At 46.5% G+C, this 27,331-nt stretch overlaps 1 protein-coding gene across 1 annotated transcript in view; it reads right to left on the minus strand.

Annotated features, from left to right (window-relative positions):
- The window catches only part of HTT (huntingtin), a 427,987-nt gene that overhangs the window by 60,217 nt on the left and 340,439 nt on the right, over window positions 1-27,331 (minus strand). Inside the window, exons 53-58 of the mRNA XM_082256463.1 lie at window positions 23,428-23,528; window positions 22,918-23,072; window positions 20,403-20,542; window positions 18,906-18,988; window positions 13,917-14,047; window positions 1,254-1,383 (exon numbers count right to left, since the gene is read on the minus strand). Coding sequence (XP_082112589.1) covers window positions 1,254-1,383; window positions 13,917-14,047; window positions 18,906-18,988; window positions 20,403-20,542; window positions 22,918-23,072; window positions 23,428-23,528 — 740 coding nt within the window. The remainder of the gene's footprint in view (window positions 1-1,253; window positions 1,384-13,916; window positions 14,048-18,905; window positions 18,989-20,402; window positions 20,543-22,917; window positions 23,073-23,427; window positions 23,529-27,331) is intronic.

Raw genomic sequence — 27,331 nt, forward strand, 5'->3', positions numbered from 1 at the left:
CAATACCCCACAGATTCTCTATGGGGTTTAGGTCAGGCGAGCTTGCTGGCCAATCAAGCACAGAGATACCATGATCATTAAACCAGGTATTGGTACTTTTAGCAGTGTGGTCAGGTGCAAAGTCCTGCTGGAAAATGAAATCAGCATCTCCATAAAGTAGGTCAGCAGAGGGAAGCATGGAGGTCTGTAGAATTTTCTGGTAGAGGGCAGTGCTGACTTTGGACTTGATAAAACACAGTGGGCCAACAAAAGCAGACGATATGGCTCCCCAAATCATCACGGTCTGTGGAAAACAGCATTTCATTTGGAAATTAAGGTCCAAGAGTCTGTAGGGAGAGTGGAGAGGCACAGAATCCAAGTTGCATGAGATCCAGTGTGAAGTTTCCACAGTGAGGGATGATTTGGGGAGCCATGTCATCTGCTGGTATTGGTCCACTGTGTTTTATCAAGTCCAAAGTCAGCGCAGCCCTCTACCAGGAAATTCTAGAGAACTTCATGCTTCCCTCTGCTGACCAGCTGAAGGCCGCTATCAAAGCAACCTTACATTCCATAACAACTCAGCAGTGCCACAGGCTGATCACCTCCATGTCACGCCACATTGATGCAGTAATTAATGCAAAAGGAGCCCTAACTAAGTATTGAGTGCATACTATACTGTACATGGACATACTTTTCAGTAAGCCAAATACTTTTTTTTTTTATTGGTCTAATTTTCTGAGATACTGAATTTTTGTTTTTTACTAGCTGTAAGCCATATTCATCAAAAATAAAAGAAAGAAATGCTTGAAATATATCACTCTGTGTGTAACGCATCTATATAAAATATATGAGTTTCACTTTTTGAATTACTAAAATTAACTTTTTGATAATATTCTACTTTTAGGAGATTCACCTGTATATATTTATATATCTATATACATACACACAAACACACACATTGTACACAAACACACACACTGTACACACACGGTACACATACAGGTAGGGAGGTGAATAGAATAATTCAAAGGCATTCATTCCAGCTAGTAAGAACAACCTTGTCTCAAAATCTTTAAAAGGAGCTTGTCTTGCATATCTGTGGGAGTCCTGTTTGAGCCCCGGTAACACAACTGTCGGAATTCTGCCTTATATTTTTCAGTACAAGATCAGCAGAAGGTGAGTGGAAGGAATGCTGGTATAGGTTTTCTCTAAACACACCAAAGTAAATGAAAGCATGCAACAATAAATCAAATCCAATAGAAAAATCTACGTACCGATCTCACAACCTCGCTGACCAAGATGACTGGAGTCTTCTTCCCAGTGTTAGCAGGGAGAATCCACTGACTGTACAGCTCAAGGAGAAACTGTGAACAGGAATGTATGTCCACTCCAGCCCGATGTTTCCTATACAGAACAGAAAATATTAAAAATAAACAAACATCTGTGCTGCTTATGGCTCCTTTCACACGGCCGCTCCGTGTGAAAGGTCCGCTGCGGGACTTTTTTTTTTTTTTTTTCCACGGAGCGGATGACATTTCTGTCATCCGCTCCGTGTGCCCGCATATCATCCCATCCGTTTGCGGATGATATGCGGACATAATGTATGTCTATGGCACTGCGGATGTCAGCGGATGACACCGCTGACATCCGATTTTCCTTCCTTTCCGTTTTTTACACGGAAGGAAAAATAGGGTTCTGTTCCGTTCATAAAAACGGAACAGAACTGAGAGGAGGAAAATCGGGTGTCAGCGGATGGTATTCCGCTGACACCCGCAGTGCCATTCACTTACATTGATGTCCGCAAATCATCCGCAAAAAAATAGGATGATTTGCGGACACACGGAAAGCAGCGGAGCGGCCGTGTGAAAGGAGCCTAAAGCAAAGTTGAGTTTCCTACTATCATTAGCTTTAAGGGTTAGTTAACACCCTCCCCACCTGCCCAGTAGAGATTTTAAATCCTCAAACTTTCATGCTTCACGAATGTAGGATGTCGGTTCACTTTTATTATATATATATATATATATTTTTTTTTTTTATATTATAACTAGTAGTGCACCGAAATGAAAATTCCAGTGCCAAAACCGAAAATTCAGGATGCACTTGGCCAAAACAAAACTGAAACCGAAAATTGAGGGTTTTCAAAAAAAATGTATTTTTTTATTTTTTATATAGGATTGTATTAGATTTGAATTTTTAATTAATATAAATTTAAAAAAATATGAATATATTTTCGGCCAATAGGCTGCTTTCACACTGAGCAGCTATTGAAGCGCATTACCGTAAAAAAAAAAAAAAAAAGTTAGAAAAAAAATGCAGCCCTTTAAATGCTATATATGTCTTCACAATGGTCAGTTGCACTTCTGCTGTAATAACAATCCTGCTTGCTGCATTTTTGGTCAGAAAAAAAAAAAAACACCTCCCCATTACAAAACATTGAAAACTCAGCAAGAAGGCAACAAAAACACACCAGTGTTGAGTTTTTGGCGAGTTTTCTTTTGAACTGCCCCAGGGTTTGATACACACAGTTGGTCTCGGTGCATTATGGGGCAGGGTATAAAAAGCCACAGGCACATGAGGTAGGGGTCTTTGGTGGGAAGCAGAGTCCCAGAAGGAGGGGGTGGCGGCTGCCTCCTCTTCTGCAGAAGTTAGTGATGGTCACAGTCAGTCGGCCTGGTGCACCTACAGTGTGGAGCTGAACCCGGAGGTCCAGGAGAACTGACTGAGGAGTTGGGGCACTGCAAGACTCTGGAAAAACAGTATCGCGAGTACAGAGGATCTTGCCCAGGAAGTGAACCACTCAGGGTAGTGCAGTCAGTGGACGGGTGTTGGCTATTACAGAGAAAGGGGGTACTGGGGGAGTACCCTGAAGAGAAACACAAATAGAAACATTTACCTCAGTTTCATTCAAGTGGCAGGATGAAGTAGCGGCCTTGCCGCATTCTCAAGCAAGAAGTCCTCTGAATTGTGAATAGTTCAACAGTTGGAGTATCCCACTCAGTGCCGGTTCACACTTGTGCGGCTGCGGAGATCGCATGTAATTCGGAGCGCACTGCTCCTTCATTACTTGCGATCTCATGTGCGGTGCGAATTTCAGCCATACAATTTGTATGGCTGAATTCGCACTGCATCCGCACCAAAGACGCACAGGAGGCATTTTTTGAGCCGCATCAAAATCGGATCGCACAGTGGTTCACACTTGTGCGATACGATTCTGTGCGTACTTGCAGATCGCACTGTGATATGCAATCAAACTGGGGGTGTCAACTTTTAATTGACACCCCCTGCATATCGCATATGGCAGCGTGCACTGCCAGATGCGCGGATGCGATGCGGGTACACGCTGCATATTCGCCATCGAACCTTATCCCTTCTCCCATCCCAATATAAATAAAAAACAACAAAAACAACAACCCCTAGACTGATCATTGACTGAGCCAAAAACTTAAAGTATTAAGATTTTCTGCAAGCAGTTGCTATGGGTAACCCAGGGGAATCCAGAAGTGTCATTCTTCAGCAGTCCTCTAGGGGTCAGTGCTATATCTATCTATCTATCTATCTATCTATCTATCTATCTATCTATCTATCTATCTATCTATCTATCTATCTATCTATCTATCTATCAGCTAGGACTGCCTATAGGCATAGTAAAGTTTGTTTTCTGCTTAACCACTTGCCGACCGCCGCAAGTACATATACTGCGGCGGTCAGCCCCGTCCAGGCAAAGTGACGTACCGGTACGTCACTAGCCTGTCACTCGCTTGTGAGCCAATAGCGGGGCGAGCGCGCGCCCGCTGAGGCGCGTGCCCGCCCCGGCCCGTTCCCTAACAAGTCAGTGCATGTGACCGGCGGACCCAATGTCCGCCGGTCACTCGCGATCGTTCGCCGGGAAGGGAGAAAGTCAGGCGGCCAATGTAAACAAGCCGCCTGTCATTCTTCCTTGTGTAAAAATGGAGATCAGACGGTTCTACTATGTAGGACCGTTGATTTCTGTTTTTACACTAGTAGCCATGTCCAATCACAGTTAGAAACACGCCCCTAGGACACACTTAACCCCTCCCTCTCTAATACAGTTAACCCCTTCCCTGCCAGTGTCATTTTTACAGTAACAGTGCATATGTATAGCACTGATTTCTGCAGTAATGTCACTGGTAACCCCAAAAGTGCCAAAAATGTCAGTCAAGGGTCCGATCTGTCCGCCGCAATGTCGCAGTCCCGCAAAAAAAAAAAAAAAAAAATCGCAGATCGCCGCCATTACTCGTTAAAAAAAAAAAAAAAACAACAAAAATGACAAAAATCTTTCCCTTTGTTAGTAAACGCAATAACTTTTGCGAAAACCAATCAAAATACGCTTTTTGCAATTTTTTTTACCAAACATATGTAGCATAAAACAAATTGGCCGAAAATGTTAAAAAAATTTTATTTTTACATTTTTTTTTTGGGGGGAATTTCATATAAAAAAATGAAAAATATTATTTTTGCAAAATTGACGCTCTTTTTTGTTTATAGCGCATGATCAAAAAAAAAAAAAAAAAAAAAAAAAAAAAAAAAAATCGCACAGGTGATCAAATACCACCAAAAGCAAGCTCTGTTTGTGGGAAAAAAAGGACGTCAAATTCGTTAAGGTACAGCGTCGCACGACCGCGCAATTGTCCGTTAAAGTCACGCAGTGCCCAATCGCAAAATACCCCCTGGTCAGGAAGAGGATAAAATCTTCTGGGGCTTAAGTGGTTAATGTCCTACTCCTGTAGGGGGAAATATAGCGCTATGGTTCTGAATATGGAGTGATGTGTCCGTCAATGAATGAAAGAGAAAACGGAATTTTTGTAAAATCTTACCTGTAAAATTCCTTTCTCTGAGTCCTCCGACAGTCGCCGCCTCTTCATATTCGTCACATATGGGGTATTAGACTTTGCTCGGAAGGAGTAGCTAGGCAACAGAATATGTTAACATTAAAGCTTTTAACATATCCCACCCTCAAGGGGTGGTCCCCTCAGTCAATACCCTCCTACTTCCTGCAACCATATCTCAGTTTCAGTGGAATAGCAGTAGAGTATACAACCAAACCCCAAAAGAGGGGCGGGGGCGGCGACTGTCGGAGGACTCAGAGAAAGGAATTTTACAGGTAAGATTTTACAAAAATTCCGTTTTCTCTTACGTCCTCCGACAGTCGCCGCCTCTTCATATTCGTCACATATGGGGACGTCCCAAAGCAGTGCAAACATGAGGGGTGGGAAACGCATCCGCGCCGAAAGGCAACGCAGTCTCCGCATCAAAGAAAGGAACCTTACCAAAGGAAGGAAACCAGCTGGGCAACAGGAAAAACAAGTGCTCAACAGGAGCAACAACCCAGGAAAAGACAAATAACCAGGGGATAAAAAACTTATCCCAACAGCCAGAGGTCCCCAACAAGGGACCCTAGGGAATTGCCGCACTAAGAACCTTGCGGCCAAAGGAAGCATCCGCCGATGCCTGAACATCTACTTTGTAGAATTTTGTGAAAGTGTGCACGGTCGACCAAGTCGCCGCCTTACACACCTGGGCTACAGAAGACCCATGACGACAGGCCCAAGACGTACTCAGAGATCTAGTAGAGTGCGCCTTCACAGGCACAGGGGGAACCTTCCCCTGCAAAGCATAGGCCTGTTCAATGGTCTGCCTGATCCATTTGGCGATGGTAGAACCCTTATCGCCCGAACAACATCCAAAGAATGTAATCGCACCTCCTTTGGATGTTTAGGCTTCGCGCACAGCGAAGGCAAGACAATATCCTCATTAAGATGGAATTCCGAAACTCGCTTCGGAAGAAAAGAAGGATTAGGTCGCAAGACCACCTTATCCAAATGAACAACCAGATACGGAGACTTGCAGGACAAAGCCGCCAGCTCCGACACTCTGCGAGCCGAAGTGATCGCAACCAAAAAGGCGACCTTTTTGGACAACATAGACAACGAGATCTCCCTGATCTGTTCAAAAGGAGCACGTTGTAACACAGATAGAACTAGATTCAAGTCCCAAGGGGGCAGAGGATCCCTCCTAGGAGGAACTAGATGCCGCACTCCCTGAAGAAAAGTGCCAACCAAGGAGTTGGAAGCCACGGGACGTTGAAACAGAACGGCCAGCGCAGACACCTGACCCTTTATCGTAGCCAGCGCCAAACGCTGATCGACACCCGTTTGAAGGAAGGACAGCACTCGGGAAACCGAGTACGTGCGGGGTGAAAACCCCCTGGACTCACACCAGGCAAAATAGGCCTTCCAAGTACGGTAATAAACCTTCCCCGAGGAAGACTTCCTCGCGTTGATCAAGGTATGAATGACCTCTGGGGAGAGACCCTTCTCCTTCAGGACCTCGGTCTCAACAGCCAGGCCGTCAAAGCCAGCGACTGTAAAGCAGGATGGAATATCGGTCCTTGAGACAGGAGATCGTCTCGAAGAGGCAGACGCCACGGGGCGTCGACCGCCAGATTCACGAGGTCTGCGTACCAGGACCGGCGAGGCCAGTCCGGTGCCACAAGAATCACCGTGCTGCGTTCCGAGTGTAACCTGCGAAGGAACCTGGACAGCAACTGAATCGGTGGAAACGCGTACATCAGCCTGTACTGATGCCACGGGGCCACTAACGCGTCCGACGCGTCTGCCCAAGGGTCGCGCGTCCTTGCCACGAACCTTCTCACCTTGTTGTTGAGACGAGACGCGAACAGGTCCACATCTGGAAGACCCCACTTCGCGCACAACGTCTGGAAGACAGCCGGGTGGAGAGACCATTCCCCCTGATCCAGGGTCTGGCGACTCAGATAGTCCGCCTGCCAGTTCTCCACCCCCGGAATGTGAACCGCCGTTATCGCCGGGACATGAGTCTCGGCCCAAGACAGAATGTCGGACACTTCTCGAGCCGCTCGGGCACTCCTTGTGCCCCCTTGGTGGTTGATGTAGGCCACCGCCGTGGCATTGTCCGTCTGCACCCGAACCGGGCAGCCCTGCAGCCGGTCCGTCCAGCGATGAAGACAGAGATTTATCGCACGCAATTCCAGAATGTTGATTGGAAGGGAGGACTCCCCCTCCGACCAAGTCCCCTGGGCGGACAGAACGCCCAGAACACCACCCCAGCCCGACAGGCTGGCATCCGTGGTGATTACTGTCCACGAGATAGGACAAAACGACTTGCCCCCGGACACCAACGGGGACTGGAGCCACCACAGAAGGTCTCTTCTGGTGCGACGACTCAACGAGATTTGAAGATCCAGAGATTGAGGTCGCCCGTCCCACATGGACAGGATCTCCGCTTGGAGACCCCGCGTGTGAAACTGGGCGAAGGGAATCGCCTCGAAGGCGGAGACCATCAATCCCAGACATCTCATGCACGTCCGCAGAGACGAGTGCGGAACGTCCCTGAGGGACCTGACTTCCTCCTGAAGAGTTCTGAGTTTGTCTTCCGGCAGGAAGACCTTCGCCTGCACCGAGTCCAGAATCATTCCCAGGTAGGGAAGACGAACCGACGGATTCAGTGTCGACTTTGGAAAATTTATCGTCCAACCAAACTCCTGCAGAGTTTGCATCGTGACAGACAGGTCCTTCTCCAGACCCTGGCTGGTCGCAGACCGAACCAGAATGTCGTCCAGATACCCCAGGACAGAAATGCCCTGGGCCCTCAACAATGCCAGAACCGGTGCAAGCACCTTGGTGAAGACCCGTGGAGCCGAGGCGAGACCAAAAGGCAACGCCATCAACTGGTAGTGATCCTCCGCAATGGCAAATCGAAGGTACCTCTTGTGACCCTCGAAAATGGGGATGTGAAGATACGCATCCTTCAAATCGATGGAGGCCATGAATTCCCCCGGAACCAGGGCAGCCACCACCGACCGCAGGGATTCCATGCGGAACTTGCGAACCCGCACAGAGCGGTTCAGAGCCTTCAAGTCCAGAATTGGACGAACCTTGCCCTCCTTTCTGGGCACGGTGAACAGATTGGAATAAAACCCCCGAAATCTGTCCCGATGAGGCACCGGAACTACCACTCCCTGAGCCCTCAGGTCCCGCACCGCCAGGTGCAGGTCCCGTAAACGCTCCGGAGACAGTTGAAGATTTGAGGGAAAAAATCTGCTCTCCGGCCGAGAGAGAAACTCGATCTTGTAACCAGATCGAACGATCTCCTGAACCCATCTGTCCCGCACGCGGGCCAACCAGGGCCGAAGAAAACCGAGCAAGCGTCCCCCCACCCCAAAACTGGGTGAGGGCGCCCCTTCAGGCCGCACTGTTATGGGCTGCGGATCCGGACTGACCGGACTTCTGTTTCCCAGACCAGGGCTTCTTCTGAGAGCCTTGACCTTTGAACGGTTTGCCCTTGTAGTGCGACCGAAAGGCACGAAAGGACCCCTGAGGGGGCCGAAAATTAGCATGCTTCTTCCCAGAAGCCCCCTTAGCCTTGGGGAAATGGGGCAAGAGAGTGCTCTTACCTCCGGTGATCCCCTTAATCAATACATCCAAGGACTCCCCAAAAAGGCGAGACCCATCATAGGGCAGATTGGCTAAGGTCTTACGTGAAGACTGGTCCACCGACCAACATTTCAACTAGGGATGCACCGAATATTCGGCGGCCAAACATTATTCGGCCGAAAATAGAAAAAATAGCACTTTCGGTGTTCGGCCGAATAAGTCAAAAGGCCGAATAATTTTGTGCCGAACAATAGGGCTGAACGATAGTCGATATGATATCGACTATCGTTCTGTGGCCGTAGGCGATATTCATATCGCCGAGGTCACGATATTTACAGGGGGAAGGGACTCGGAGGAGGACAGGAGGACTCACAGACTTCCGTGTTAGGCAGGGGAAGCCGGGACACTTCAGCGGTGAGCATACATTACTCACTCGTGCACTGCAGCCCGCCCCACACATTCAGTGAGTCTTACTCTCCTCCCTAGTTTTTTCAATGGCACATTCAGGAAGCCAATCACGCCGTGATTAGCTGCACAGCGAACCAATCACGCGTGCCTGCACACCTGATTGGTTCCGCTGTGCCGCTACTCACGGCGTGATTGGCTTCCTGAATGTGCCATTGAAAAAACTAGGGAGGAGAGTAAGATTCACTGAATGTGTGGGGCGGGCTGCAGTGCACGAGTGAGTAATGTATGTATGCGGCTGTGCTCCTTTCCAGGCTCCTACTAGTCCACCTCCAGCCTCCTACTACCACCACTATGAGAGACTGTCTGTCACTGTATAATCTGATCGAGTCCACACTGACACTGACTGACTGTCACTGAGTAATTGATGTTACCACATTAACCCTGACCTGCCCAGTGCCCTGTATCTGCAATTAAAATTTACAAGGCTGCCTGCATGCTTCCTGATTTCCATTCCCAGCATCCTTCCCAATCCCTACAGTGTCACTAACATTAACCCTATGGTACAAGGCTGCAGTGTGCACTGAATCCCATTCCCTACAGTAACATTTAGGGAGAGAGACATGAGAGGACAAGAGAGAGAGAGAGAGAGAGAGAGAGAGAGACATGAGAGGACAAGAGAGAGAGAGAGACATGAGAGGACAAGAGAGAGAGAGACATGAGAGGACAAGAGAGCGAGAGACACGAGAGGACAAGAGAGAGGACAAAAAATTGGCAAAATAAATGGAAAAAATGCGAAACACCGCGTTCGGTATTCGGCCTTCGGCCAAACATTTCATTATTATTCGGCTTCGGCCTCGGCCAAGAATTTCATTTCGGTGCATCCCTAATTTCAACCAAACCAGGCGGCGAGACAACACCGCCACGCTGTGCACACGTGCAGCCAATGGGACTAGGTCCAAGTCCGCATCACACAGATACATGACACCCTGGTGGATTTGATCCACCATATCCAGGGTCGCCGGCGAGGCCGAATCGGCCACTAAGACGCGCCTAAGCATCTGCGTCCAACTTGCGACCGCCTGGGCCGCCATGAGAGAGGCAAACAGAGCCTTAAGCATAGAACCCGTAACAGAATAAGTATGACGGGCAAGAGACTCCAATCTCCTATCCGTGGCATCACGGAACACAGGGGAATCCTCTGCAGGAATCGCAGTGGATTTGTTTAAAACCGCAATTGCGTGATCCACCGGGGGTGGCACACACCACCTTTCGTCAGTGGAAGGCGAGAAAGGATAACGCAGCTTGAACCTACTTGGTACAGCAAAAGGTTTGCGCAGATTGCGCCATTGTTCCTTAACAGCGCGCTGAAAATCATCATTGCAGGGAAAAACCTGCGGCGTCCTGCGTTTTCTCTGCGTCCCATAAGCCGCCAAGGCAGCGGAGGGACACACTTCATCCTGCAAACGCAGCGTTTGCTTTATGGAGGCAATCAATTCATCCATGATTGCAAGCTCTTCAGGTGAGCCAGGGGGAGAATTATCAACCCCTTCAACTTCAGCCTCCACCTCGGACCCCACTAGATCCAGGGAGGAGCGGGACCCCGATAAGGAGGCCACCGCCATAACAGCCCCAGCACCTTCACCCTCAGAATCAGAGGAAAGAGAAACTCTGGGTCTCTTGGTAGATTGAGCAGCCACCAGCATCTGCACCTGAGCAGCAAGGCCAGCCACAATAGTGGCTAAATCCCCCCCTGGGGGGGAAACAGCGGTCCCCTGGCTTTCCACCAAGGCGGTAGGAAATTTGCCCTCCTGAGAATCCATTGCCCCTATAACAATGCCGGATAATAAAGGGTTAACTGCCCCTTTAACAAGCGCGGCGAGCGCAGCCCACCGCACCACACACAAGCACAATGAGACCCCCACAGGGACAATAAAACTGACACAGGCAATGGAAAGGAAGGATATAACCTGAGGAAACCCTCACCGCTGCTGCTGCCTCGATCGGTGTTCCTGGAGAAGAGGAAGTGATGCTGCCAGGGCGCTCTATGAAAGCCTATGGGAGGCTACAAGAAAATGGCCGCCATGCATGTAGAACATGCGGCCGGAGCGAGTGTAGGCAAAATGGCGCCGTTTGGCGCCGAAACCGCCGCTCCACAGCACAGTAATACACACATGTCATCCATGTATAAAAAAACATGTGAGATCGCCGCAGCGATCGCTGTATAGTGCCCAAACATGCCACAAAACATGCCCCACAGCACACAGCTTCACACACTGACAAGGCTGACACACACAGTGTCACACAGCTCCCCCCCCCCCCCCCTTGCAGCCCACAGCATGCAGCCGAGAGATAGGGAGACAAACAGTGTGAATAGAGGCAGGTTACACAGTCCCAGACTGACACCCCCCCAGACAGACAGGTCCCCACATAGATACACTTACCTCACAGTGGCGTGGGGGACCCGCACAGGCGAACAAGCCGCTGCACATGAGGCAGGGAGAGTCGCATACAAGACGCACAGAATGGGGGTTAAGAAACCGCACAGCGTCCAGTGAGGTAGCCACCTCACCAATCATCCCTGCACCGAACAGGGATGGGTTGTTCACTGTGCCAGGAGCGTTACCTGGCTGAACGCTCGATGGCAGGCTGGGAAGCCACTGACCCACGACCAGGGGGATCAGCCCGAGACCCAGCCCGCATGATCCTCTTCATCCGAAGAACTAATGCTGACAAAAGAACAGCTACGTAAAGGTAGAGAGAAAACTCAAACAAAAAATCAAAAAAGAAGAAAGAGTCTGGGGCACAAAGCCCCAGCACAGAAAGAGCCAGCCACTCCTGACAAGCTAGACATTGAAACTGAGATATGGTTGCAGGAAGTAGGAGGGTATTGACTGAGGGGACCACCCCTTGAGGGTGGGATATGTTAAAAGCTTTAATGTTAACATATTCTGTTGCCTAGCTACTCCTTCGGAGCAAAGTCTAATACCCCATATGTGACGAATATGAAGAGGCGGCGACTGTCGGAGGACGTAAGAGAAAAAATATTTCTGAAAAGGTGAACTTCAAGTACAATAGATCAGTGAGGGAAAGTAAACTGGTTTGCATGATCTGTTCCCCTGTGCAAACAGATTCTTTCAGTGAACTGCTAAAATGCGTCCTATGGACTCCATAACAATAGAATTAAAGGGAGACAAGCAGGCAGTGGCTCTGCAAGAACCCTGCACTTTTCTCCATGCCCTTTATTGCCAACCTCAGGGTTAGCAGTGTGACCAATACCTACTGCGGATCTGGCTTTTATTAACAAACAGAGGATTCAGGGGATTATGGTGAAGGATTCCCTACCCCCTATGATGTCACAGCCTTGATAGTCACATATTAAGGATAGCACCCCATAAAGAAGTACATTAGGTCCTTATTTCAGCAATTACAAACACAAGGAGCACAAAGCCCATATCAAAATCTTTTGTGCTGCAGCAGTTATCTTTGGTACCGCATAACCTGATGAAAAGTCTAGCCATTCGCTATTTTATGCCAGTTTTGACTTGAGTTGGAGTTACTTTAAGATTAAACTAGAATTTCAGGCAAAACCTAAATTACTTTTAACTCCTATTCTGACTTATCTGTGTACAAAAGATCTATATACCTACCCTTTATTCAGGATGCTCCAGTCATGCGAGCTGTCTTCCTCGGTCAGCCAGAGGCTGCTGCAGGGGAGAGGAGGGAGTGCCAAAAGAGGGAGTGCCTTGGGGGCTCCAGCAGAACAGGTGAGTTATTCCGTAGAAGGTTAGTGCTGGAGCAGGGGAAACGTTATTGGCTCACTTTAGGGGTTGACAACCTCCTTTGATAAATGGTTTATCCATCTCTGGCTTTAATAGTCTAAATCACTGACCTCAATCAAGAATGCAGATCAGGAAATTCAGATTGACATCACCAATGTGAGGAATAGTAGCTTGCATACTTCAGTACAGGTTTCCTTAAGTGTTTGGGGGTTGAAGGTTATTTTGGTGGGTTGGGTTTTAAGATGGAAGTATTTATAGTGCTTTCATTGGTAGGAACAGTGGTACTTTCTGACTATTTTCAGTGCAGAAAGCCCATGCTGAAACCTATAAGACCTGCCTAAACAAAAAAAAAAAAAAAGTAATGTTCTCTGCGCCTTCTTGTAGGTAAAGAGGATATTCTACTGGGTCCCACTGTCTACACTAGACCCCTTACCAAGTCCTTGTATGCCATACAAAGCCATTTTCAGCATTCGCATGACCTTATTTGCTGAGATTCGCTCATATCTAGCTTTACACAGCTCCCAAATGCTTAATGTTCTATGTTCAAAACATACACTTAGATTTTATAACATCAGCATTGTAATAGTAATATAAACAAATATAGTTCTATTTGACAATCCAGTAAGCTTTCACTTGAAAAATCTCCTTTGATGGAGTTCTGCTTGTCTGCAGACCATATTTTTTCACAACTTCTTGTATTCCCTGCATATATTGCAGCTTCTCCCCTGGGGTTTACATTCAATTTCTAAGGACTACATATCCCACGGTACCTTGCTGTCTTGCAAGCAGTAATTCCTATAATGACTCCGCCTCATAAAACTCCTCCTCTCAGCACTTCTGTAGTTCAGAAGGCAGGCTCTGTGAAATGTGTAACACAGTAGTGCTTACTCACAGGGCATAGTTAATATGTGTCACAGAATTCAAGAAAGCAAATGTGTGGGGATCTTCACAAAGTAAGTTAACAAACTTCAAGATTGTTCAGATTATTTGCAGTAGAGGAGAAATATCTAAAATGTATTAAGTGCCTGCAGTTCCCTAATGAATGCATACTGAGAAGTGCATGTGGCTGCGCCGGAAAGGCTGACTCCTGTTGCAAACATGGGAACCATGTCACCCACTGCAAGCCAAGCAAGAAGTTGAAAACCTGGCACCTGGAAGTAGCCTAGAGAGAACATGACTGCGGCCATTGAGGGACGTACCAGTCACATCGCTGGAAGGTAGAGGTGATTATCTCACAGAGCTTAGATCCACTTTAAATTTAGACCATAGATATACTTTAAAGTACAATCACATATACAGGCATATGTCAAGGACAGACCTGGAGTTAATTGGAGACATAGGGGGTGATGATGGTGCTGGAGTATCATTCTCATCCTCTTCATCTTCATCCAACTCTTCTGGCCTCAGTGGTGTAATATTGTTCCCAAGCCAAACCGAGTGGATGGAGACCTAATACGTGGAAAGGCAATGTTTCTTATTTGGCTGTATTTAGCATTATGGAGTAAAGACAAAATACAAAAGTGGACAATTTAAAAGGACAATTTCCCCTTTAAAAAAAAAAAATGGAATTTTTGACTTACCGTAAAATGCATTTCTCTGATGTTCATTGACGGACACAGCGTCTGGTATTACTAACCATTGGGCGATACTGCCCCATACAGGAGTAGGACATTAGGCAGAAAAAAATTCTGGCTACACCCATGGGCAGTCCCAGGGGGTATACTCCGTTTTGTTACAAGCAGTGTCAGGAGAATTATAACTCCACAGAGGGGTGGGTGCTGTGTCCGTCAATGAACATCAGAGAAATGGATTTTACGGTAAGTCAAAAATGCCACTTTCTCTTTCATTAATTCGTTGACAGACACAGCTTCTTGTATTCTTAACCATTGGGACGTCCCAAAGCAGTGTTAAACATGAGGGGTGAGAAACAGCAAAAAATTCTAAACATTAGTTAACCAGGCAACAGGGGCTCAACCAAAAACCCTTTGAGACCACCTGAAAAAAACAATACACCCTCAAAGAGGATCAGGTCCTCTTAAAACAGCGGCCTGCAAAACCTTGCGGCCAAGGGAAGCATTAGCAGATGCCAACGCATCCAATTTATAAAACTTTGTAAATGTGTGCACCGACGACCAGGTGGCTGCCTTGCAAATCTGCGTCACTGACGGAAGGCCCAGAAGGCACTAAGCGCTCTAATAGACTCTGCCTGGGCAGGGAAAGGAGGAACATGAGCCCTGATGGAATAGGCCTGAACCACCGCCTCTCTGAGCCATCTAAAAATTGTCGCAGAGGAAGTGGACAACCTTTATGAGGCCATCCGTGAGCACAAATAGAGAGTCTGACTTCCTGAAAGACTCCCTAATTGCCGGAACACATCCAAGGCTTGCAAGGCAATTTACTTCAGATGTTTAGGCTTAGGACACAGAGAAGGCAACACAATGTCTACAGTAAACCCCCCTCCATTGCGGGGGTTACGTTCCGGACCCAGCCGCGAAAAGTGAAATTCCGCGAAATAGAAAAACCCTATTAAAATGCATTGTAGGCATGATTTTTTTACTGTCACTGTACGTGTAGAAGCATTTTAAGGTCTTTAAACACACTGTTAAAACAATAGAAACTCATTTAAACACATAAAAGATACTTAGAGACAGAGCAAGAGCTATGAAAAACACAAAAATCTTTCATTTTTAATGATTTATATAGTAAAATAACATTACAAAAAAAGCCGCGAATTACCGGGACCGCAAAAACTGAACCGCGATGTAGCGGGGGATTACTGTATATTCAAATGAAAATCAGAGACCACCTTAGGAAGAAATGGCGGACAGGAGCGAAGCCCCACCTTATCCCTGTGAATCACCAGATAAGGTGAACAACAGGATAACACCACCAGGTACGACACCCTGCGTGCACAGGCGATAGCCACCAAAAAGGCCACTGTCTGGAACAGCGTAAGCAGGAGAAACTCCCGAAGATTCTCAAAAAGGAGACTTCTGCAGAACCGAAAGTACCAAATTGAGGTCCCAAGGTGCCAAAGGAGACCAAACTCGAGGGACTAAGTGCCAAACACCCTGAATAGTGGTACGCACCAGAGATGTAGCCAAGGGTTGTTGGAAGAAAAAAAAAAAAACACCAAGGCCGACACCTGGCTCTTTATCGTACTCATGGCCAACTTCTCTTCAACCCCCCGTTGAGGGAAGGTCAAGATCTGAACCACCGAAAAAGAGCAGGGAAGAACCCCAAGGGATTCACACCACGCAAATGTACGTCTTCCACGTACAATGGTAGATCTTCCAAGAAGTAGATTTTCTAGCTTTTACCAGCATAGGAATCACTGATTCAGACAATCCCCTATCCTTCAGCACCTGGGTTTCAACAGCCAAGCTGTCAAAGCCAGCGACTGTAAAGTAGGCTGGAAGATTGGGTCTTGGGACAGCAGATCCTCCCTGAGAGGAAGCCTCCAAAGAAATGACAGCGACCAGCCGCACCAGGTCTGCGTACCAGGCCTGGCGGGGGGCCACTAAAATGACCGGAATCCCTTCTGCCTTGAGCCTGTAGAAGCCTTAGCAGAAGCTAGAGGAGGGATAGCATAAGTCAGATGATACTGACACCACGGGGCCACCAGCGCCATCTGTGATGTCCGCCAGAAGATCCCGTGACCAAGCTCCAAATCGATGTACCTTATTGTTGAGCCGAGTCACCAACAGATCCACCTCAGGGATGCCCTACCAAGGATACAACTGAGGAAACACTTCCAGATGAAGAGATCATTCCCCCTGGTCTAATGCCAGCCGACTGAGGTAATCCTCCTGCCAATGTTCCAATCCGGGAAAGTGAATGGCAGGAAGGTCTTAAAACAAAAAATTTCTCCTTCCCGGGAACTGTAAACAGGTTGAGTAAAATCCCCTGAAAAATGTTCCGCAATCGGAACCAGGACAATCACCCCTTGAAGCAAAGATCTTGCACTGCCCCAAAGAGGGCCTGTAAGCGGACTGGGGACAGTCGCACGTTGGAAGGAAAAAACCTTTCCGGAGAGCGAGCACGAAACCCGATCTTGTATCCGGATCATATGATTTTGTTGACTCACTTGTCATGTACCAGGGAAGTCCACGGGTTCGGGAACCAGCGAAGACGTCCCCCCACCCCAGATACGGTTGACAATGCACCCTCATACTGAAGGAGCCTTGTCTGCGGGTCAGGAGAAGCCAGCTCTCAACTTGCCAGACAAAGTTTGCTTGGATCCATCAGTAAAAGGAGGGCCCACGTCTGCAACGAGGGTCCTTGCACTTAGTGACCTACATGGGCTACAAGAAGATGAGGCTCTTAGGGACCCTGGAGGTATCCACCATGTAAAACCCACCCCGCACAGCCAATCGTTCAGTCGCCGCACCCCCCCTATTGCCAGCAAGGCGCCCAGCCCCCACCCCAGGGGGTGTCTAGACCACCCATACAGTCCCTGCAATAGTGAAGGGGGGGGAGGAGGTGTGGTTGTGACAGGAAGGAGGAGGACCCAGGGGGTCCGACATTCCCATGGAGGGGCCCGCTTCCACCCCAAGACCCTCCAGGGGAAGAGGGAGGACAGCTACCCACCATACCAGGAACCAGGCGGGCACCGCTCCAGACAGATACTCCTCCCCATGGAAATGGGGGGCTGTTGGCCAGGAGGAACGCTGCAATTCAGGCCGAGGCCAGGTCGTATGCGACCTCGCAAGACGTTTAACTCCCAGGGCCAGCCCCCATCCAGTGGGGCTATGTCGCAGCCAAACTAGCACGGAGCTGAGGCCTGCGTGCGCTCACTGGCCAGAACTTGGGTGACCACTGGATCTAGATTATCCAGCCCATCGCCCAGTCCATAAAGTAGAAAAAAACTATCAGTGCAAACCCAATATATGTGATATAATAACTCAACCTCAATTCACTGTGCATAAATCAGGTGTGTGAAAGTATATAAGTGGTATCCGGCAGCATACACCAATCGTGTTTCACAAATCACAATAAATTATAAATCCTACCAAAATGTGATGCGCCAGAAATATAAATATATAAATCATATCCAGTTCATAAGGCACATAGCAATGTGTGTGCTTCCAATAAAGTGATATGAAGAGTGTCCCCGTATCCAATTGAAGAAAATCCAGTGATGAAAACAAGTTGTAGACACCAATTAGTGAATCCCTCCACCAGGTGAATTAGCCTCTCACCTTCCTAAAGGACCCAAACGGGCCAGCAATCACATGTATCATGGATCAGACTTCCAGGAAAGAGCCACACTGTATTGCACCTCGAGGGATCCCGGGACATATAAAAAACAGATGATGAAATCTAGTGCTCTCTGCTTACTAATAAGGGTGTTCTTTTTTTAGAGAAAGGCAGATCAACTCACATTTGTTGGGCACTCAGCCGTGCCTGCTGTATAAGCGATGTCAGCGATCTGGCTGATGTCCCTGGAAGCTGGAAATCACTGAAGTAGACACCACTACTCCAGTGATCTATACTTGTATCTCAGGTTCTGGCCATCGCCCAGTCCGGCAGTTGATAGTAAATCTCCCAGGAAAAATCCAGGAGGAAAAAAATGTCCATCTAAAAAATTTTTTTTGCCAGAACCAAAGATCCCAGCAAGGAACTAGGTCCCTTCTCTTGACTTGGCAGAAAAAAAAACTGAGTGGCTATAGCAGAGAGAGGGAGTATAACCCCCTGGGACTGCCCATGGGTGTAGCCAGAATTTTTTTCTGCCTAGTGTCCCACTCCTGTAGGGGGCAGTATAACCCAATAGTTAGGAATACCAAAAGCTGTGTCCATCAATGAACGAATAAGAAATTGGGTTTTTGGAGCAGCTGCAGGAGGGGGGACAATGTGACAGGGGAGAACTTACCCCTTTAGGTAAATTTGGGGCCAGTATGCCCAATCCTCAAGTTACCAGAAACTTCCCTGGTGCAACCACAGGTGCCACCACCTGAGAATTTTGCAGTGAAGCCAATGTTGAAGCCCACCTTGAGTGCTTTACATTTTCTTGTAAAATGGCCCTTGCTAAGCAATGATGCCATGTCCATAGGTGAACCCTAGCCATGCTGGTTGGCTGCTGGGTAAAGGAAAGAGCAATGTGAAAGTGGAAAACCTGCCAAGATCACTACTGTCCTCCTCATCAGTCAGCACCAGCCTGCTGCTCCTCACAACAAATAAATGTGTAACAGTGGCAGAGGCCAGACTACAAGTTTATTGAATATGCTGCAGTGTCGAGTATGTTCTGACAGTTGGATGGCACCTGCACATAGCATGCCATCTGAAGTCCAAAGTTTGCTTTACCCACCTGACCCAGCTTATAGCTCATGTTTCCAATTTCTCGCTCTGTGTTGATCTGCAGTAGCAGCTTCTCATGGCTGATCAGTGCTCCTAAAAAAGTTAGAGATGAGAGATTTAGAACAAAATAGATTTATGAACCTACTATTACTGTGACACATCAAATAGAAAACCTTTTTCCTTTCAGAGAATAATCATGTATAATGAAAGAAAGAAGACAGGCTAGACAGAGTGTTTCTAGATAATATCTAAAAGAGATTGTGCCACTGTGAGCAGAGATGAGTCATGAGAGGAGAGCATGTAATCGGCTACAACTCCTTCCATCTCCTCCACAGTCTACAAGGTCACTACAGCAGGATGCTAACCAAAGAACCTTCTTTGGTAAAAACAAAGGTGTTTCCAGTACAGGGCAGGTAAAAGGTATCAAGATAAAAAATACTATGAAATCAAGCAGACTTTCCTTTACAGAGGTTCTGAAGAAAACTCTTAGAGATCAATTATCACACAATTGTTAGCATTCAACTATGTGATGCCTTTTTTAATCTGTACTGAAGTTTTAAAAAAGTACTTGTGTATATTCAGTTATTTCAACAAACATGTGCCAAAGCCTACAAAATGACTGTCAGCAGGAATGAAAACTACTGATGTAGCCATAAAGTATACGGATTCACCCTTTTTAGTTGCTGCTGCCCTAGTAACCATTTAAGGAGCATACCCTTTTCTTCCATAATATATGTAAAATGAGCATGCAGTTCTGTGGGCCAATGTGTTTCATGTCGGCTGGACTCGGCTGGCAGCGTGTATTAGCTAAGGCTTCCTTAAACACTTCAGTCTGCCCATGTAAGTGTTCTTGTAGAGATGCCTGGCTAATTTAATAGATATAATGTTCCTCCCCCTAGCTAGCAGCCATAGAATGACATAATATGGCTCTGATGAAGTGATTTATATCAGTGGTCCTCAACCCTGGCCTACAGGGCCCACTAACAGGCCAGATTTTAGGTATTACCTTGGGGAGATGCAGACTAGAGTACTGCAATCACTGAGCAGCAAATTATATCACCTGGGATGTATTTCAGTTATCTTGAAAATCTGACCTGTTAGTGGGCCCTGTAGGCCAGGGTTGAGGACCACTGATTTATATGACCGTTCTATTCATTAGATTATTTACTTTAAACCATAGCGCACCAATTCGCTTCCATCCCCAACATTACTTTTGTAGGCTTTGATAGATGCACATAGAAACAAACATGGAAACAAATGTGTGTTAGTTGTCCATTAAGAACGTCAGTCTTTTTTAATCCAGCTTCATTGGGTCATCTGCATTTTTATTTTTCATGTCCCTAGAAGATGAAAAGACTAAAAAAATGGTGTGTGGATGTTTAATGGTATTGCTTCCCAATGCAGAACTCTAGTGTGCATTTCCTATTCCTGGAATGCCTCTTTATGTTCTTATTCTGGACTGTCATGTGTTCAGGTGTGGACTATGCGAAATGTATAGGTGAGGTACCTGTGGTTGCAGCAGATAAGCAAGGCACGGGATCCCAGGCTTGATAAGCATGATGTGTGGCAATGTTGTCTCTTCTGGATATCAAAGCTTGGATTTCTTCCTCTACTATTCCTCGAACAACACTCAGCTTCCTGCCAAACCTAGAGACACCAGCATAATAATGTATGTGCTGTGGTAAACAAAGATATTTTATACAAGCAGCCCTCACCAGAATAAAGAACTCATCTGAATCTCTACCCTGCCAACAAGGCTATGAACATGAGGTAAGGGAAACATCTCGTCTCAGGCCCCCAGCTGTGAGCTGCTGGTATGGACTTTGAGGAAACATTGAAGTACAGACTCCCAGCCAGCTACAACCCGGAGTGTGAGACTTCTCACAGGAACAAGACTTGAGGATGCATTGTATATGAGAAGGAGTTTAAAGGAGCTTTTTTTTTTTTTTTCGAAACCAGTGAGTTTATTGGACAAAAAAGTAGGATAAACATAGGTTTACAGAAATGGATACATTAAAACAACGAGTATCAACTAGGTCTGTGCATGCAGACAAAATCAAGGCAGTTTGTGACATCAGAACATAACAATTTGCATTTCAAGTACACAACACAGTAAGGGAGTGCTGCCACCCACGGGAACCCCAACTGCTGACATAGAGCATCTCAACACCCAGTATCTGGACTCTGGACCCATCTATCCCAGATCTTGGTGAATTTGGCCGGATTTCCCCTGTTTTTGTACATAACTTTATGGTATGGTATAACATTATTGACTTCGGCCTTCCACGCAAACGTGGGCGGAGAATCCCGCATCCACTTTCTGGCAATTAGCTTCCGAGCTATAAACAAAGTGGTCTGTAGGAAGGTAAGTAGGCTTTTGTCCATTTCCTCATCTGGGTATATACCCAGTAGGCATTGCCTGGGGACCAGCTGTACCGGGGAGCCCATTTTGTCGTGAAGAAATGTGACAATCTGTTTCCAATACCCCTGGAGCTGGGGACAGCTCCAGAGGAGGTGGAAAAAAGTGCCCACAGCCGTCCGGCACATTGGGCAGTTAGGTGACAGTTCGGGTCGGTAGCGCTGAAGGCCAAAGGGAATCAGATAGGCTCGGTGGAGGAGGAACAACTGGGTGAGCCTATCGGATAGCCTAGGGGACACAGCTCTGCACGTCCCCAAGGCGTCATCCAATTCGTCATCCTCTATAGTGCCCACGTCCGCCTCCCAGGGGGTCTTAGCAGCGTAGGCAATGGCTGTGGAGCTGAGGGTGTGGAGCTCTGCGTAGAGAATAGAAATCATGTGTTGGGGATCTGATAGTAGCGGAAAAGCATGGAGGCCGGGAGAAAATTAGTGGAGCTCAAATCCATGAACGAGCGTAGGGTCACCCCTTGGAGTAAATGGGAAAGAAAATAAATTCCCTTTCCACTCCAGAGCTCAGAGTCCGGCATGGACCTGAACTCCGCCAGGGTCACGTTATGCCACAGGGGGGTATGAGTGTGTAGAGCTGGGTACTGCATTTTAGTCATAACAACCTCCCAAATCCTACTGTAATGGTATAGCATGGAGTCGGTCTCGCCCGTGATCTCGGAGCCCCGTACCCCCCGGAACACCGCAGTCAAAGGGTCTTAAAGGAGCTTTTAAGAGGCAACCAATCCTGTAATCATGGCTGTCCTTGAGACTCGCAGATCTTTCCTTGCCTATGGGTACGGCAGACTGATATCAAACCATGTCAAAACATTTGCAAGCTGGCAATTTACCAGGAAGAAAGAAAAAAAAAAAATACACAATTAAAAAGGAGCACTATAGCCAAAGCTCTTCTTCTGGCTATACTTCAAGAGCACAAAAGTACATTTCGTTCTGCACTCCTGAGACCTGTTTTCAGTCAACAGCGGGCTAATACCCGCTATTGGCTGACATCACAGACCCGGACAAGACTTTGAAAAGATCCTGACCATATGGTCGGGATCCGCCCAGAAGCCTGGACTGGCAGCTGGCTCAGCCTCTCAGTGAGCCGCTGAGAGCCTGAGCCAGCCGCTCCCTCCATAGCTCAGCATTCCATTGAGAGCTGGAGGGGCAGAGCAGAGAACCTGTGACTGACAGTCACCAGCTTTCTGCTCAGGGAGCACTGAGCGCAATCAGCGGTCTTTGAGCGCTTAGTTCCCAGTCACAGAATCGGTGGGGGACAATTGCCACATTGAATCAATGCTGCATCCACCTAGGTGAGTATACTTTTTTTGGTAACCCATACTTTAAGTATTTTTAAAATTGAACTTTAAATTATTTCTACATTCACTGAGCGATCTGATTTGAAACTTAATACTAATAAACAGGCAATGTAATGATTAGATTGTATGGATGTTGCTATACCATGTGTTATTTAAAGCAAACACATATCAATGTGGCAGCAACTAATAATGTTTTTCAGTGTTTTCCAGAAAAATATAGGAGCACCTCTAGTTAAATCTTCACTATCTCATACAAAGATAAAGCCATGACAGACAGTATGTGAACAAACAGGTGTGTACCTGGTATCCAGGGCTTTCAGAGTCTTGTTCCGTGGCTGCTGTTCTAGGCAGCTGATGGCCGGGTTTCCAGCAGATGGAATAGTCATAGCACTGAGGACCAGAGAAGTGATGGCTTGTACCGCGAGGACATTTATTTGTGTTCGCTCTGTGTCTTCCTGAAGGCAGAATACATGTGTCCCGTATTTAGATTAGTATTTCATTTGGAATAACTCATTTTCCATTCTCACTTTATCATCATCAACTCAGCTAGGCAAATATGTTATGGTGTCTATATTTATAGGAGGAATCAGCATGGGTGCTGGTGGATCGATAGGGTTTATTTAATAAGGTCTAAGAACAGAAAAAAAAAAAACCTTTTCGACTGGTTACTCAAAAGTGATTATTGCTTGAGAATGAACCTCTAAAGCTCCAAAGTGCAATTGTCAATTACCAAATGAGTTTGATTCATAACACATGGCCAGTCTAATAAACAGGGCCTGAGCTACACACGAGTTATGAACACAGCTTTACCTCTTGCTGGCTTTCCTCTTGGTCCATTACAATAGGCTGTGTGACCAGAACTCCAAGCAGTGTGGCCCAAGTCTCCTCAAACTGGGTGCGACTTGTCCATCCTAAAAGGCAGAAGGGTCTGATCAGAGAAGAACAGAGGGAAAATGACAGTAACAGAACAAAAAGGAAAAGCACTTTAGGGATAGATTTACTTATCAGTAATAGTGTAAAGCCCAGCAATGAAATAAATTAGGCTGAGCACAGAAAGATTGAAATTTGGTTGGCTCAGCAGAGACTGGATGAATTTCAATCTGTGTGTGACCCTCCATGTTTGACAGAAGTTGCTCATCAGATCTACTTCTGTTGAACAGCCCTGCTGGAAAAATATTGTCAATCAGCAGCTGTAGATCCCTTTTTTTCTATCCACTTACAGTGATTGTAAAGTCTTAAAAAAAACAAACAAACAAACGATACATCCTCTGTTCAGTGGTTTTGCAAAGGGCAGCCCGGATCCTCCTCTTCTCGGGTCCCTCTTTGCTGCTCCTAGCCCCTCCCTCCTGTTGAGTGCTCCCACAGCAAGCAGCTCCATGAGTCCATTCAGACACGGAGCTGCAGTTCGGCCCCACCCCCCTCTCCTAATTGGCTTACTGCTTTGATTGACAGCTGCAGGGGCCAATGGCGCCATGGCTGTCTCTCAGCCAATCATGAGGGAGAGTCCTGGACGGACAAAGGACTCGTGGACATCTCTTGACAGAGATGGGCACAGGTAAGTATTAAGGGTAAGTATTCGTATTCACACAGAAGGCTTTTTATCTTAATGCATAGAATACATTAAGATAAAAATATTCTGACTTCACAACTCCTTTAAATACCAAAAAAACTAATTGGAGACCTGAGCAATCACCCAAACCTGGTTCAATATAGAGTAAAGCCAGTTGAATCCTGAGTGGTTTGCTATGGGTTACTGCACTCAGCCTTCCTAAAAAGGTAGCCATGTCCTGTCAAGTCTTTAAGGAAGAGAATATTACTGTGTGCAGCCCTCCTAAACAGAGAGGTATAGTGTACGTCCAGCCATTGCTTCCCACAAATCATGAAGTGAAGAGGGGGTTCTATGATGAAGACTGGACATAATCAGTGTATTCTGACGGCAGCAGGAACCGCTGTCATAATACAATGTCCTGGTGGGGGGGAATTCCTCCTTCCACCCCGCTTGCGTGGATGGAGGAATCTGTTTTTTTTCTTTTTTTTTTGTTTTGTTCAGCACTTGCTGAATAGAGAAAAACTGTTTACACCCAGATTAAAGAAGAAATATGGCCAAAGCTTTTTTGGACCATATTTCTCCTATGAATCACAGAAGTGCACTTCATTCTGCACTCCTGTGACCCATGTTCGGCAGACAGCAGGCTAATGCCCGCTGTCAGCTGACATCACCCAGGCAGTCCAGACTCCGGAAAGATCCTGACCAGATGCCTGGACCGGCAACCTGGCTCAGCCTTTCAGCGAGCCGCTGAGAGCCTAAACCAATTCCTCCTGCTATCTCCACAGCCCAGCGCTCCAGAGGTGAGAGCAGAGAGCTGCTGACTGTCACAGCTCTTTGCTCGGAGCAGGGGGAGAATTGAGGGATCAGCGTTGTTTGATCGCTCAGTTCTCACTACAGAGCCGGCAGGGGACAGATGCAGCATCTGTTCGATGCTTCATCCACCTAGGTAAGTATAATTTTTTTTTTTTTAATCCCAAACTTCTCTTAAGTTTACAAATGGTTTTCACACAGCTCGTTTCCCTTCCATGGGACACCATGGCAAACTGCAAACATGTGCGAATACACAGTTGAAATACATATCTCACTTGTGTTAAGCTTTGCAGCTTCCTCTTCCTGTGTCTAATGCATGCTTGCGCAGCAATAAAAACATCATGCCGATTTTTTAGTAAGCAAGTGATACAGGACACTGCAAAGCTGAAGCAAGAGTTGTCACCTGCCTGGAAGAGCAGCAGAAGGGCTCGAATCACAGGACTGCCTAAACAGAATTTGTTGGTAAAAAAGTTCACTGATATGTATTATATAGGTGTATTTAAAAGACTTCTTGTAACGCTACTTTCATGCTTAAATATAAAAGATTATAATATAGCTCAAACTTAAAGCAGGACTAAGCCCTTCTATGACAGTGCCATCTTAGCCTCTATATAGATCTACAGCTGCCATGGTGCTTCACATGTAACTAGCTATGACGCCAGCTATTTGAGGGTTTGAAAGTTTCACTGAAATGAGACATAAGCACACTGGCAACTGTAATAGTTATCACCAAAGGAATGCCTTGAATGTAGCGTACACAGCGCGTGCACTAGTAAGCAGAACGAAAAAAAAAAAAATAAATAAATAAAAAACACAAAAACAACAATGGTATGTTTGATTAAAGAGTGCATACCATTTACTGGATATTTCTAAGTTGAGCGGTTGAGCGTTCTTTTGGGAAAAAAAAAAAGTTTATTTCACTTTAAAGTGGCCCTGTGGATAATTAAAGAATGCCTCAAAAGCAGTTTCTGTTAAAGAAGAGACCGAATACATACCTTACGATCGATTGGTTCTCCCGCACTGCTGGGTGGTTCCTTCGGTTGACTTGCATGCCACTACAGGACTTAAGTTGCTCAGAAGGCTTTAGCTGAGGACTTCACTTGTGCAGAACTGCATTTAGAGGTGCAGGCACTGGGAGAAGTCAATCTCAGTCTTTATAGAGTACATGATTTAGGGCATAATTATATTTGCAGACAAGGTTGCTTTAAAAGATCTCCTGTACCCTTGTATCTTCTGTGTCCCTCTGTCTAAACGCTCGTACCCACGATCAGAAAATCGTACGAAAAACCTGGATTTTTGTCTTACCATAAAACCCTTTTCTCTGATGTTCCATGATAGACACAGCTTAATATCTTCTTTGACAGGTGGATTATGCTGCTCTTCCTAGGGATAGGACACTAGGCAGAAAAGGGTTAACAAAAGTTAACAAAGCTTAACTACGCCTATGGGGCAGTCCCGAGTGGTATAATCCCACTTCCTGCTCTAGGATCTCTGTTTTTTTTTTTTTTTTAACAGTGTCAGAAGAATACATAACTCAACTCCAGAGGGGTGGGTGCTGTGTCCGTCAATGAACAGGATTTTACGGTAAGACAAAAATCCCGATTTCTCTTTAGTGTTTAGTTTACTGCAGTGTCAATATAAGGGTTGGGAAGAACACAGCAAAAAACAAAACTTCCCAAATGCTAAAACGTAGCCAACCAGGTAAAACAGGAGCTCAAAGGAACAACCTCACCTGGCAAAAAAATGGATTTTTGTAAGAACTTACCGTAAAATCCTTTTCTCTGAAGTCCATTGACAGACGCAGTTCTTATATCATTGGGTTATGCTGCCCCTTGCAGGAGTAGGTCTAGGCAGAAAAAAAATGGTTTACCACGCCTACGGGGGATGTCACTACAGGAATAACCCCACACACCATGCTCTAGCATAACAGTTTTGTTGCAAGCAGTGAAAAGAAGACACAAACCATCACCATAGCAGAGGGGCAAGTGCTGCGTCTGTCAATGGACTTCAGAGAAAATAATTAAGGTAAGTGCTTATAAAAATCCAGTTTTCTCTATCGTCCATTGACAGATGCAGCTGTTATGCTTCTAATACCATTGAGACGTCCTAAAGCAGTGTAGGCATGAGGGGTAGGGAGAACACAAACCAAACAGTTAACGTAAACTCCAAAGCTAAACTTAGCCAACTGGGTAACATGAAGCTCAACCAGGAACAACAGAAGCTCATCCATGAAAGAAAAAACCCCTAAAAGAGAAACAAAACGATTCTCTATGAAACAACAGCCTGCAAAACCTTGCGGCCAAAAGATGCATCCGAAGATGCCAACAAATCTACCTTGTAGAATTTTGGAAATGT

Source organism: Pelophylax lessonae (genome assembly GCF_965119305.1).
Source record: "Pelophylax lessonae genome assembly, chromosome: 1".
NCBI lineage: Eukaryota > Metazoa > Chordata > Amphibia > Anura > Ranidae > Pelophylax > Pelophylax lessonae.